This window comes from Capra hircus, chromosome 20 (assembly GCF_001704415.2).
Source record: "Capra hircus breed San Clemente chromosome 20, ASM170441v1, whole genome shotgun sequence".
Classification (NCBI taxonomy): Eukaryota; Metazoa; Chordata; class Mammalia; order Artiodactyla; family Bovidae; genus Capra; species Capra hircus.
The window spans coordinates 55,837,406-55,850,084 of NC_030827.1; the positions used below are offsets into that span (position 1 = coordinate 55,837,406).

At 41.5% G+C, this 12,679-nt stretch overlaps 1 protein-coding gene across 2 annotated transcripts in view; it reads right to left on the reverse strand.

The window, feature by feature from the left end:
• Window positions 656-12,679, reverse strand: part of BASP1 (brain abundant membrane attached signal protein 1) — a 93,362-nt gene continuing 81,338 nt past the window's right edge. For both annotated transcript variants that reach the window (XM_018065749.1, XM_018065750.1), the window contains exon 2: window positions 656-1,381. In XM_018065749.1, the coding sequence (XP_017921238.1) occupies window positions 686-1,372 (687 nt within the window). In that variant the 5' untranslated portion in view covers window positions 1,373-1,381 and the 3' untranslated portion in view covers window positions 656-685. The remainder of the gene's footprint in view (window positions 1,382-12,679) is intronic.

Genomic DNA, 12,679 nt, shown 5'->3' on the forward strand with positions numbered 1-12,679 from the left:
CCAATAAACAGAACTACAGGTGCACCCAACCACGGACATGCATTAACTCGTCATGAGAAATCTAGGGAGGCTAAGTAGGATGAGAGAATGTTTGTTATTCCCAAAAAGACCAGGGGAGGAAAAATGGAGTATTGGCATCAAGATACATGTGGACAGGCTACGGTGGGCTGTCTGAAAGTTGGCATTCATCCACAACATTAAAAAAATATCAAAATAAGAAAGGCTGTAAATGAAAAAGAAAACACAGAAAATACTGCTTTCATAAACATCTGATTGCCTTGGCACAGCCCTGCGGGCAGAATCAAACGCATCACTCCCCACCCCCTGCCCCTTGCAGAAAGACAAGATGTTCAGATCTTAGTGGCAGGATCGCATGTGACCGCAGTTCAGGTACAAAAGATGTACTGCACTTTCAGACATTGATCTTGAAAATCCAGGGCTGATCGGTAGAGTTGACTGAAGGTATATTAGATATTTCCCCACAAAAATACTATTTGGATTCTCCCCACCCCCTCCCTCCCTTTGATGGGACCACATCCTTATTCTTGGGCAATACATATGATTACTTCCGATTTGAAACAAGTTAGTATAGGAGAGAGAGACAAGAGAGAGAGATAGAGAGACAAGAGAGACAGGTCGTCGTTAAGCTGTATTCTTTTTTTTTTTTTCCATAGGCTGTCCTTTGTTACTCTTTCACTGCTACGGTTTGATCGGAATTAGCTGCCGGGGTCTCGGCAGGTTTGACCTCGTCTGCGGGGGCTGCGGGGGCCTGAGCCTTGGGCGTGGAACTCGGCGCTTCCGTGGCTGCCGGCGTCTCCTTGGAGGATGGGGCAGCCTCAGTGCTGCTGGGTTTTGAGTCTGAAGCTGGGGCCCCGTCACTTTTCGTCTCCTGCGCGGCAGGAGCGGCGGGAGCCTCAGTCTTTGTGGGGTCCCCTCCCTCCTTGCTCTTGTCATCCTTGGTGGGGGCTGCGGGCTCCGCTGCCTCGGCCTCCGAAGCTTTGGGGGCATCGCCGCCAGCGGAGGGGCCTGAGGCGGCCGCCGGCTCCTGCTCAGCATCTTTGGGGGGCTCCGGCTTGCCCTCAGCCCCCTCCGTCGGCTCAGGCTCTGCCTTCGGAGCGTCTTCCTTGGCCGCCTCGGCGTCTTTCTCACCTTCCTTGTCTTCGGGCTTGTTGGCGGCGTCCTGGGCCTCCTCCTCCTGCTTCTCCTCTTTGCCCTCCTTCACCTCTGTGGTCTCGGCAGCTGCCTGGGTCTCATTCTCCTTTGGGGTTCCCTCCTCTTCTGTCCCGGCTCCTTCGGCCTTCTTGTCTTTGTCCTTGGCCTTCTCATCATTGACATTGTACCCCTTCTTCTTCTTGCTCAGTTTGCCTCCCATCTTGGAGTTCTGTAACAATACAACATAAAACAAAACGAGAAAGAGTTACTTGAGGCTCTAGGCAGAAGGTCTGCATCCCCCCAAATTCATGGGTTGACATTCTAAACCCCTGGGTGACAGTATTAGGAGGCAGGGTGGGGTGGGTGGCCTTCTGGAGGTGATTAGGACATGCTGGTGGGGCCCTCATGGATATTAGCACCCTCACAGAAGCAACCCCGGCGCAGACCTCTCTGGCCCCCTTCCCCATGTGCCCTCGAAGCCAGGAACCAGCCCCCTATAATCTCAAAGCAGGTCCTCACCAGATACCAAATCTACCCACATCTTGATCTAGGACTTTCCACCCTAGCAGAACTGTGAGAAATCAATTGTTATTGTTTACAAGCCACTCTGCTGCTGCTGCTAAGCCGCTTCAGTCATGTCTGACTCTGTGCAACCCCATACACGGCAGCCCGCCAGGCTCCCCCGCCCCTGGGATTCTCCAGGCAAAAGCACTGGAGTGGGTTGCCATTTCCTTCTCCAATGCATGAAAGTGAAAAGTGAAAGTGAAGTTGCTCAGTCACATGTGACTCTTAGTGACCCCATGGGCTGCAGCCTACCAGGCTCCTCCGTCCATGGGATTTTCCAGGCAAGGGTACTGGAGTGGGTTGCCACTGCCTTCTCCCACAAGCCACTCAATCTATGGTAATTAGCTACAGCAGTGCTAAGATGCTTGTCAAGTATAAAAACTGAAAGAGGCTTCTATTTACAAAGAGAAGGGTTCAGAACACTACTGAACCGTGCACCTTAGAATGGTAAACGCGGTAAATCATATGCTACAAGTATTTCATCACAGTTAAAAATAAAATAAAATTTAAACAATGAATCATTTAAAGTATCTGATCAGTAGTAAGCCAAGGACATACCCAGCTAAAATCAAAGAACAGTGATTAAAAAGACTAAGACCGTCAATTGCAAAGAGAAACGGAGCCACGATTTGTGTATCTGCTTCCTCAAGTCCAGCTCAATCACCAAGGACTGAACAAATTGGCAGTGACAGCCGTTTTAGATTTATGGGAGAGCTAGTGAAAGGTGTCATAATTTTAAAACACATTCCAGAGAAATGACACAGCTGGAAAAAACCACACAGATCTCAAATTTCGAGAAAATAATCTCAAGCTTCAAAGTCCACTATTCGTATATGCACTCACATCTTCAAAGACCAAAGGCAAGGAGGATTTGGTCTATCTCATTAAGAAGGACCCATTAAAGGAAAACGATTGCTCAGAAAAGAGTGTCACCAGTTACATTTGGTTTGTTAATTGTGTCAGACTTGTATTCATTGCTTTTCAAGGTATTTTTGACTTAAAAGAAATAGTTCCATAGTAATATAACAATGTCCTTCATGATCAATTTCCTGATGAGAATTCAAACTAGATTACTCAACTTTAATGGTCATCAACGGCCTTTTCACTCAAAGGTAAGTCGCCAACTTCCAGGAGGCTGACACTGACTCTGGTATAAGAACCTGAGTGTACTTGATCCTCAATCTTTCTCCTCTGGTACTAAAGCATTCATCCAAATCAATAATCAGGTATAAATTTAGTTCAAATGTATTTTCATGGCATCATATATCAGTGGGAATCCACTGAAATGTTGCTCTTTGGAGGCAAATTGGTTGCTTTTCCTTGATGAAGTGCGGCAAAAATCACATGGCAATATTCTCTTTCTTCCCCACAACTAAGTTCAGGAGAAAAACAGAGAGGAAAACGTACCCTGTGCTTTGCGTCCCCGCATACAGGTGATGCCTCTGGTTCTGTTTCAGGTCAGAACTGACCCCTGGCAGAATTATATTGTACTCTGTGATGTGGTTTTTTTAAGTATTTTCCATTTAGAATAGAAAATTTTCTGCTTATTCATTCCATTCCTTGGACTCATGATTCAGGACAGTGATAACCTACATTTATCTTATTTAAGAGCCAGGTGTTAGATACAAAAGTGCTATTCTTCAGTCAAAATTTGTCTCACCATGATGTACGTGAATTTCCTGTCTGGAATGACTTTAATAGTTGGGGAGGAAAAAAGAAAAGCAATAAACCAAAAGATGACGAAAATACCATTCCTGTTCTCAAATAAGACCTTTATTATGTTATCAAAGTAAGAATTTCTCTTATACACATTTCTTTTTCAAAAGGGAGTGACTTTGGTCATAACCTACTTCAGACATCCGACAGGCTATATTTGATTTAATTTTGGGTTATTTTTCCCTCAGAAGTGAGAGCAAGCATATATGGTAAAAATACTTTAAATGCACCTTTATCCTGTAAGCAGTCACAAAACAATAAATGAAAATATGAAGAAATAAACTGGAGCAGTATTTTAAATTATAGTTTAAACTCTTTCACTGAATTCTAAATTACCCAGTGTGTATGAATGGTGCATGTCAAAATGTCAACTCTGATATTTCAAGATATTCTGGTACATTAGGTTAGAGCTGCCGCTGCTGCTAAGTCACTTCAGTCGTGTCCAACTCTGTGCGACCCCATAGATGGCAGCTCACCAGGCTTCCCCGTCCCTGGGATTTTCCAATTAAGAACACCGGAGTGGGTTGCCATTTCCTTCTCCATTGCATGAAAGTGAAAAGAGAAAGCAAAGACGCTCAGTCGTGTCTGATTCTTAGTGACCCCTTGGACTGCAGCCCACCAGACTCCACTGTCCACGGGATTCTCCAGCCAAGAGTACTGGAGTGGGGTGCCATTGCCTTCTCCAGCTAAGAAACAGAAAACCTGGCAGGTCTGTCTGGTAGGATCTTTTCTCAATTCCATAACAGAAACCCATGAACCGACTTAATTTCAAGTCTATTAACTGTTTCCAGGGGTCCAGGAGCAACCCTAATCCCAAATATGTTACTAAAGTATTTTATTTAATCTTCTCAACAGCACCATAAGATCATAAGTACACCATTAGTATCTTCCTGTTATCCCTATCCAAATTCTAACTAGCTGAGTTCATGGAGCAGCATCATAAAAGAAAAAGGCCAAGTCCTACAAAATTAGGTGAGGCAGGGTGGCACTGTCTAGGTTGTCACAGAGAACTCCATTGAGAAATTAGCAAGTGGGCAAAGTTCTCATCTCAGGAAGGGTATCCATCCTGAGTCACAAGGTTGGTACAGATCTAGGGCGACTCAAGATGTTGACATGATTAGGACAAATTTCAGATTTTCTGGTACCTTCTGTCCCTGTAACTTTTTATCATCCCATTTGCTAATGGAGCTTTGTATCAAAATCCTGAAGAAATAAGGGGTGGTGGGCATATATTTTTTCTCTTATTTCTATCCCTTATAATTTTGAAAGAAATCAGTTGGTGTAGAAATTCAGAAGTTTGAACTTCTAAATTAAAAAAAAAAACAAAAAACAACAACAGTTAAATACACACACAAGCACATCAACTAGTAATCCATCCTGGAAGGTACTTAAACCCAAATCTTTCCCTGATAGCTCAGCTGGGAAAGAATCCGCCTGCAACGCAGGAGACCCTGGTTTGGGAAGATCTGCTGGAGAAGGGATAGGCTAACACAGTATTCCTGGGATTCCCTTGTGGCTCAGCTGGTACAGAATCCACCTGCAGTGTGGAAGACCTGGGTTTGATCCCTGGGTTGGGAAGATCCCCTGGAAAAGAGAAAGGCTACCCACTCCAGTATTCTGGCCTGGAGAATTCCATGGCCTGTATAGCCCATGGGGTCACAAAGAGTCAGACACAACTGAGCAACTTTCATTTTCAAGCTACAAAGAAAGGGCTAGGCGACCTTTGCACTTTTCCACATTGGGACATTTCCCAGCCACTGAGTGACACAGCAGGAAAACTCAGACCTGTGCACTGAACTAAGTTCTCCATCTTGATATGACAACCAAACGCTAAAGTTGATTTATTAGTTACAACATCTCAGAGGAAAGCAAACTCAGGAGTTGTCCTTTGAAATTACAAAAGAATTGTATGTTACAATGGCCAAAATTACAGACTGATGGCTTCCAACTGGCCTAGAAAACAACTGACAACCAACAGCAAGAGACAGAAACGTCACTGTTTTTAACCTTGAAAATGTTGGACAGGACTTACTTCATGGAGACGTTGCACATGCCATTTCATGAGCCTGCAAAAAGTGCTAGTTCTTTCCCCCATCATTTAATTTTGCAATTCTTAGATAATTATGTGCTTGTAAACTGTAAGAGAATAGCAGGCCACAGGTTCCACAAACACACTCTAGAATCAGGAATTAGAAGCACTGTGGTTAAAATATTTTTTTAAATGGCATCAAGATTTTTGGTATTTGTGTTTCAAGGATGCTCCTGCTGACTGCATATGCGTGGAAAAGAAGTTTGTGTGGTTATCTGTTGTCGCCATGTGTGCATGAATGCTAAGTTGCTTTACTCGTATCCAACTGTGTGACTCTGTGGACTATAGCCTGCCAGGCTCCACTGTCCATGGGATTCTCCAGGCAAGAACACTGCAGTGGATTGACAGACATACCCTCCTCCAGGGGATCATCCTGACCCAGGGGTGGAACCTGTATCTCTAGTGTCCCCTGCACTGGCACCACCTGGGAAGCCCCTATGGTCACCTATTATCCCCATGCTGCTAATATTAATATTAGTCTACTCCTTTGATTTGATTCTTTAATGTACTTAAGATTCTTGAGGTTAGAAATCTTTTAAAAATATAAACAGTCTACTATACCAAGAAATAATTTCCCAGACAGAAGTAAAAATTATGGATCAGTCATCAAATCTACTTCCTCCCAAGCGCATACTCAGAGTGATCATAGAAGAAACATCATTTTCTCTCCCCACTAATTCTCTGTCACCTGGTCCATGGAAACAAGAAAAAAAACTCCCTCTCAGTTCTCAGGATGAACAGAGAATCCAAATTCTTCAATTAAAACTATTTGTTTTACTCATATTATATACATATGTGAAAGACAAAAAAAAAAAAACCTGACCTACACTTTATCTCAGGTAATAAGCTAAACATAGAATGTTTATGAGGGAAGGTAACAGTCAAATGCTACCACTTATCTTTTTTTTTCCCACAGATGAAACTCTTCTTTTATGAAGTTCCAAATCATTTCATATTTTTCAGGTACTACAGTATTCAAAATGGCTCACAGGTGCCGTGTGACTTATCTGCTCCTCCATTATTATAAAAGTGAGCCTCTATCTAGTTAATTAATACCCCTTGGCTATATACACAAATACTCCAGAAGAATGAAAATTCTGCTCTTTGGTGAAGAAAGTGACATTCTAGCACTGCTATGTGATTAAAGCAACCTGGAAGGGAAGGTGGGGAAACAGGAGAGAAGCCATGAGAATCAGAGGGAAGATCAGTGGCGGGTATGAAGCCCTGGAGCCCAATTCTTTGCCTACACCTCACATCAGGACTCAGATCACATCCATGTGATAGAGTACCTTCCTTGCCTTACCTTAAGTAAGGTAAGGCATTTTTTGGCCTCAGAAATAAATCCATGAAGTAAATAATAAATGGCCTCAAAATTAGATTTTAATTGTTTCTCCAAAACAAAATATTTGGAGGATTTTGTTGAGTCTTTGAGCTAACAAATATTTATTTTCTTGTAAACGGAATTCCTGTTTACAAGGTAATGGTCAACGACCAAGTTGAATACTAATATATATCTATGAAGAGAAAAAAATGTAATTCTACATATCACCACTACTGCAAAGCTTAAAAGAATTTTCTTTGAGGCATTCAGGCGAAGAAATAACTTGAAATATTATATGGTAATAATGATACTCTAATAGACAAAGATAGTCACTTCCACAAAGCTCTTCAAATTCTTTGATCCTTTTGCTCCAGGAAGGCCGTCAGAGAACACAGAAGATGGTCCTTAGCCATTCAAATCATCTAAGTCTGTGTTTATTTTGTACACACAATCCCAGGACACGCTAGGCAAAATTACATCTGTATTAGATGAACCACAATTCTTACAAATTCTAATATGATCAACTCATATAGGACTTTCCCAATATGTTTTTAAAGAACGTGCCTGCAATGCAGGAAACGCAGGTCAGAAAGATCCCTTGGAGTAAGGCATGGCAACCCACTCTAGTATTCTTGCCTGGAGAATCCCATGGACAGAGGAGACTGGTGGGCTGCAGTGCATAGAGTCACAAAGAGTCAGACACGATTAAAACAACTGAGCATGCACATCAGCATAGCCTACCAAATTAAAACTTGGCTTTCGTTTTGGGAAAATAAAAGTAGAGAGGCAGAGGACAAAGTGTCATTTTGGAAAAATTATAAATATTTTCTTTACAACTCATGTCAAAAACAAGCCACCTAGCACTCACTCACAGTATTATCATTTCCTTTGGAAGCAACCATTTTTGCTTTGTTTTGCTTTGAACTGAATTGAGCCTAGGAAATGGAATATTTCTTCAAAGAAAAAAAAATGTTTTTCATTTGCTTATAAAGGCCTGTATCTTTTCATGGATCCCCTTGCATGTTTAGAATCTGACTAGAAAATAGTTTTACCTAAGAAATCTCTCATGAGTTGCTTGTTTCCAAAATCAAGGGGTAATTCATTTCTACATCTATTGTAATGGAAAGCTATACCACACAAAACTAGGACACAGCTGCATTGTTACAGAGCTACTTAGAATGCAACATTTGAGAAGATTTTGTTTGGAGTTTATCATAAGTTGGGAAAGAGTTCCAGTCAGTTACAGATTTTTAATACCAATATCTTTGCTTTGGGAATATTAGCATGAGGTCATGGTGACTTTAATACAGTAAGAGCAAAGATTCACTGCGTGCTAAGTTGCTTCAGTCGTGTCTGTCCGACTCTGTTCAACTCCATGGACTGTAGCCTGCCAGGCTCCTCTGTCCATGGGATTCTCCAGGCAAGAATACTGGAGTGGGGTGCCATTCCCTTCTCCAGGGGATCTTCCCAAGCCATGGGGAACCTGAATCTCTTTTGTCTTCTGCACTGGAAAGCGGGTTCTTTGCCTCTTCTCCAGGGGATTGCAACTATCTCCCTTTACTGCGTATGAATATCTGCTCTTCGTCTGGATCCAGTTGTTCTCTGCACTTTAACTTATAGAAACTGAAGCCAAATATTCAATCCTACAGGCTTCTTGAGTAGGACAGCTTCAGAGGCAAGATAAAAGATCTAGCAGTGAAGGATTTAAATCTTGACTCCATCCTGCACCAAAGGCAAAGCGATGGTAGTAGCAACTGGAAGCCCACTGGGATAGTTTCCCTGTTCCCAGCTAAGAAAAGGAGCCCACTGGTAGACTATGGGAGTGGAGTCACTGAGCCAACCTGGTGCTGAGTAGTCTCTATAGAAAGCGGTTCCACCCCTTCCACTGACTAAGGTTCTCAGATAACCTGGCTACCACGTGAAAACACATGGCTCAGCCACTCTGCTCATATATTCCTTTGCTTTCCATCATGACAACTGTCTGTGTTTTAAGACACAGGAACTCAAAACCCTACCTATCAGGATAGGACTTAATCAGTATTTTAGCCATTGTGAAAGTGTTATGATTTTCCAAAAAAAATAAGATGTTTCTGGGACTCCTATTTACTCTTTCCTTTCTTTAGTCTGAAATAAAGCACTAAGTAATCTGGTTGTGTTCAGTGAGAGAGAATGGGGTAAATATTGAATTCCAAGGAGTTTTAAATTGGAGAAATAATGTTGTCATCACCAACTTTAAAATTTCAGTTCTTAGAGGCAGGTCTAAGGAATAGCATGCCACTGGGCATTCTAGAAGCAAAGAACTCTCAGGAACCATTCTGCATTCTGAAAGGAAAACTATTGGTGATTAAATGTAAAATGTTTATCTTGGCCCATGTACTGAATTGTAGATGTTCTGATATGCAGATGATCACCATCATTTAGGTAGCATTTTGTTGGTTACATTCATTAGTTGGCTTCCCATATCTTCAGATGAAAAATGCAAGTCCCAAGTATAGCACTGACTCTCTTCAGAAAATGCAACCTTGCATAATGTCACAGTTTCTAGGCATTAACCACCTGGAAACCACAGGGATTATGTGTTTCCTAGATTCTTCCTACAATGACTACATACTTCACGACACTTTCCAGTTCCATTTCTCCTTAGCATAATTCTGTATTTTTGTTACTTTGTCGGTGAACAATGATGTCATTCTGTGACAATGAAAATCACTGGCATACATTAACTGGTATATAAAACAAAAGAAGAAAATGATTAACAGAGTATTTCTCCATATGGCCTGAAGGTTACAATATTATGACTTCAATGCGATTCCTATTTATATTGCTCTCTGAACTATTATATAGGCATTTTTCTATATAGGACAGCTTGAATCATACAAAGGTCCCATCCACTGCCAAGTTTCTACTTTGAAAATACAAATTTGGATTAATTAATCATTTCATCTAGAACCAGGAGACTATAAAGTTCTTAGGGATAATGTCAAACAGATTACAGTGAAAAAGATGACACCAAGTCTATGGCAAAACCTAACATGAATATGCAACAGTATGTGTCGGAGACTGAAGTGTCATTTCTGGTTTGATTGCTGCTTCATCGTGTGATCAAGATGAAGAATAGTGTCTCCTTTTGATTCTGTTTCCATCTGTGAGGCAGATATATTTTCTGCTGATTATAAGAGGGAAACAGAATCAAAAAAAGATCATCCATCTTGATCACGTCATGAGACCCAATCAAGATTTCTTGACGAAGTTAAACATGTGGTCATAGCAAATTAAACTGTGTCACTCTGCAAATTCAGGGCTATAAAAACTCAACAGGTTTAAATACAAGAAAATCCAATTATTGTTTTTTTAAGGTAACATACAAAGTTAGAACTGACTCATAAAATGCATCTGCAGACAAATATCACCAGACATGCTGGTTTTATAATGATTCTGGCTGAAAAAATCCAACTTTTGATCAAACCTACCTGCATTTGCTTCAGGTAGGTTTGATCAACAACTTTGGTTTTTTTCTTTTTTTACCTTAAGGAAAGAATTTTAAAAGCATGGAGAAACACAACAAATTCAAAATACATTTACAATAAGAGTGGGGGGGGGAATCTAAAACATGATTGTTTATGTCCAGAAATTTCTGTTTTTAATAAATGACCTTTCAAATGCCAAAAGTTTTATTCTAAAGAGGAAAATGAAATAAAGATAATATTGCCCATGTGTATTTTCAGTATTCCTACCAGGGTGCACTATGTCATAATGATTTGCTCTTACGTGTTATCAATACCTGGTGATAATGTCCATTGTTGGAATTGTTGTCGGTATCTGATTCAATGAAAGCTTCCATTCGGTAACATCACCAACATTTAGGGATGGGAATGTCCTCCAGGGAGAGGGTACTACAGTAAGAATTGTCAACCCATGTCTAAATTTCTAAGGCAAACCTATTAAATACGAGTAAAAGTTTAGAGAAACATTTTCAAAGTTAATTTATTTCCCTGTCACAATAAATGTTCAACATTGTAAAAATGTACTGTAAAATGTGCAAATCTGTGGAAGGCACACAGATACACAAACACTCACCCAACTTTCCTAGAGAGCTGGTTAAGATGAGTTATAACTACAGTCAGAAAGCTCTCTTATAGAAAGGGAAATTAATCACCAATGACATTTCCGTTCTCCTTTATGAAGTCCAGGCCCTATAGAGCACCCTCTAGTATCTTTAAAGATCTCTCATCAAAAATTCAACACGCAGGGGCTTCCCTGGTAGGCCAGTGGTTAAGTCTCCGTGCTTCCAATGAAGGGGGTGTGGGTTCAATCCCTGGTCAGAGAACTAAGATCCCACATGCTCGGATAAAAACAAAAATCCAACATGCGGAGTTGACTTAAGAACTTAAAATCTTCAGAAATTATTCCAGATTTAAAAACAGACTTGCTCGTTAGTAGGAAAAGAAAAATTTTTTCAAGTTAAGTAAGACACAGCAGAGAACACATAAGAGCAAAAAGTCTACTCTAGTCTAGCATGAGGGTTCAGTTCAGTTCAGTCGCTCAGTCGTGTCCGACTCTTTGCGACCCCATGAATCACAGCACACCAGGCCTCCCTGTCCATCACCAACTCCCAGAGTTCACCCAAACTCATGTCCATTGAGTCGGTGATGCCATCCAGCCATGAGGGTTAGACTTACAGAAACAATTAAAATGAGACAGCAAAAAATTAGTTTTCCTAGAAGAGATGACCTTTAGTTGAAGTTGGGAGACAGACAGGTGGAGTTGGAAACAGCAGAAATAACCAAAGTATTTATACACTAGAACTCTGTCTGGGACTGTCTTACTATTTAATCTTTACATATATTAACCCATTAGGCCATAATCTCATCAATCTTATAAGAAATTATCACCACTTCCACTTTATCACAAGGAAACTAAGCCAAATAACCAGAGAAGGCGATGGCACCCCACTCCAGTACTCTTGCCTGGAAAATCCCATGGCTGGAGGAACCGGGTAGGATACAGTCCATGGGATCTCGACTTTCACTTTTCACTTTCATGCATTGGAGAAGGAAATGGCAACCCACTCCAGTGTTCTTGCCTGGAGCATCCCAGGGACGGGGGAGCCTGGTGGGCTGCCGTCTATGGGGTCTCACAGAGTCGGACACGACTGAAGCGACTTAGCAGCAGCAGCAGCAGCCAAGTAACCTACCCAACATGACACAACTGGCACTCTGGAAACTGGTGTGAAGCCACACACTCTGTCTCTGGAGTGAGGTCTCTTAAACACTATGATTTTCAATGAAAATGGGGAATTGGAAAGCATTTATGTTAGAGCAAACAAACAGGATGCTTTCAAATTGTGGTGTTGAAGAAGACTCTTGAGAGTCCTTTGGACTGCAAGATCAAACCAGTCAATCCTAAAGGAAATCAACCCTGAATATTCACTGGAAGGACTGATGCTGAAGCTCCAATACTTTGGCCATCTGATGCAAAGAGCCAACTCATTGGAAAAGACCCTGATGCTGGGGAAAGATTGAGGGCAGGAGGAGAAGGGGACGACAGAGGATGAGATGGTTGGATGGCAACATCAACTCAATGGACATGAATCTGAGTGAACTCTGGGACACAGTGGAGGACAGGGAGCCTGGCGTTCTGCAGTCCATAGGATTGCAAACAGTCAGACACAACTTAGTGACTAAAAAACAAACAACAACAGCAACAAATTCTTGACTGAAGAATCTAGCCAAGAGTGTATGAAAAACTTATTTACACTTTGGAGCTAGGTGAGGACTTATCTACCTGGAGGGAGGGGTGACGGAACATAATCTATCAAGGTTGCCTAACAGAATGTT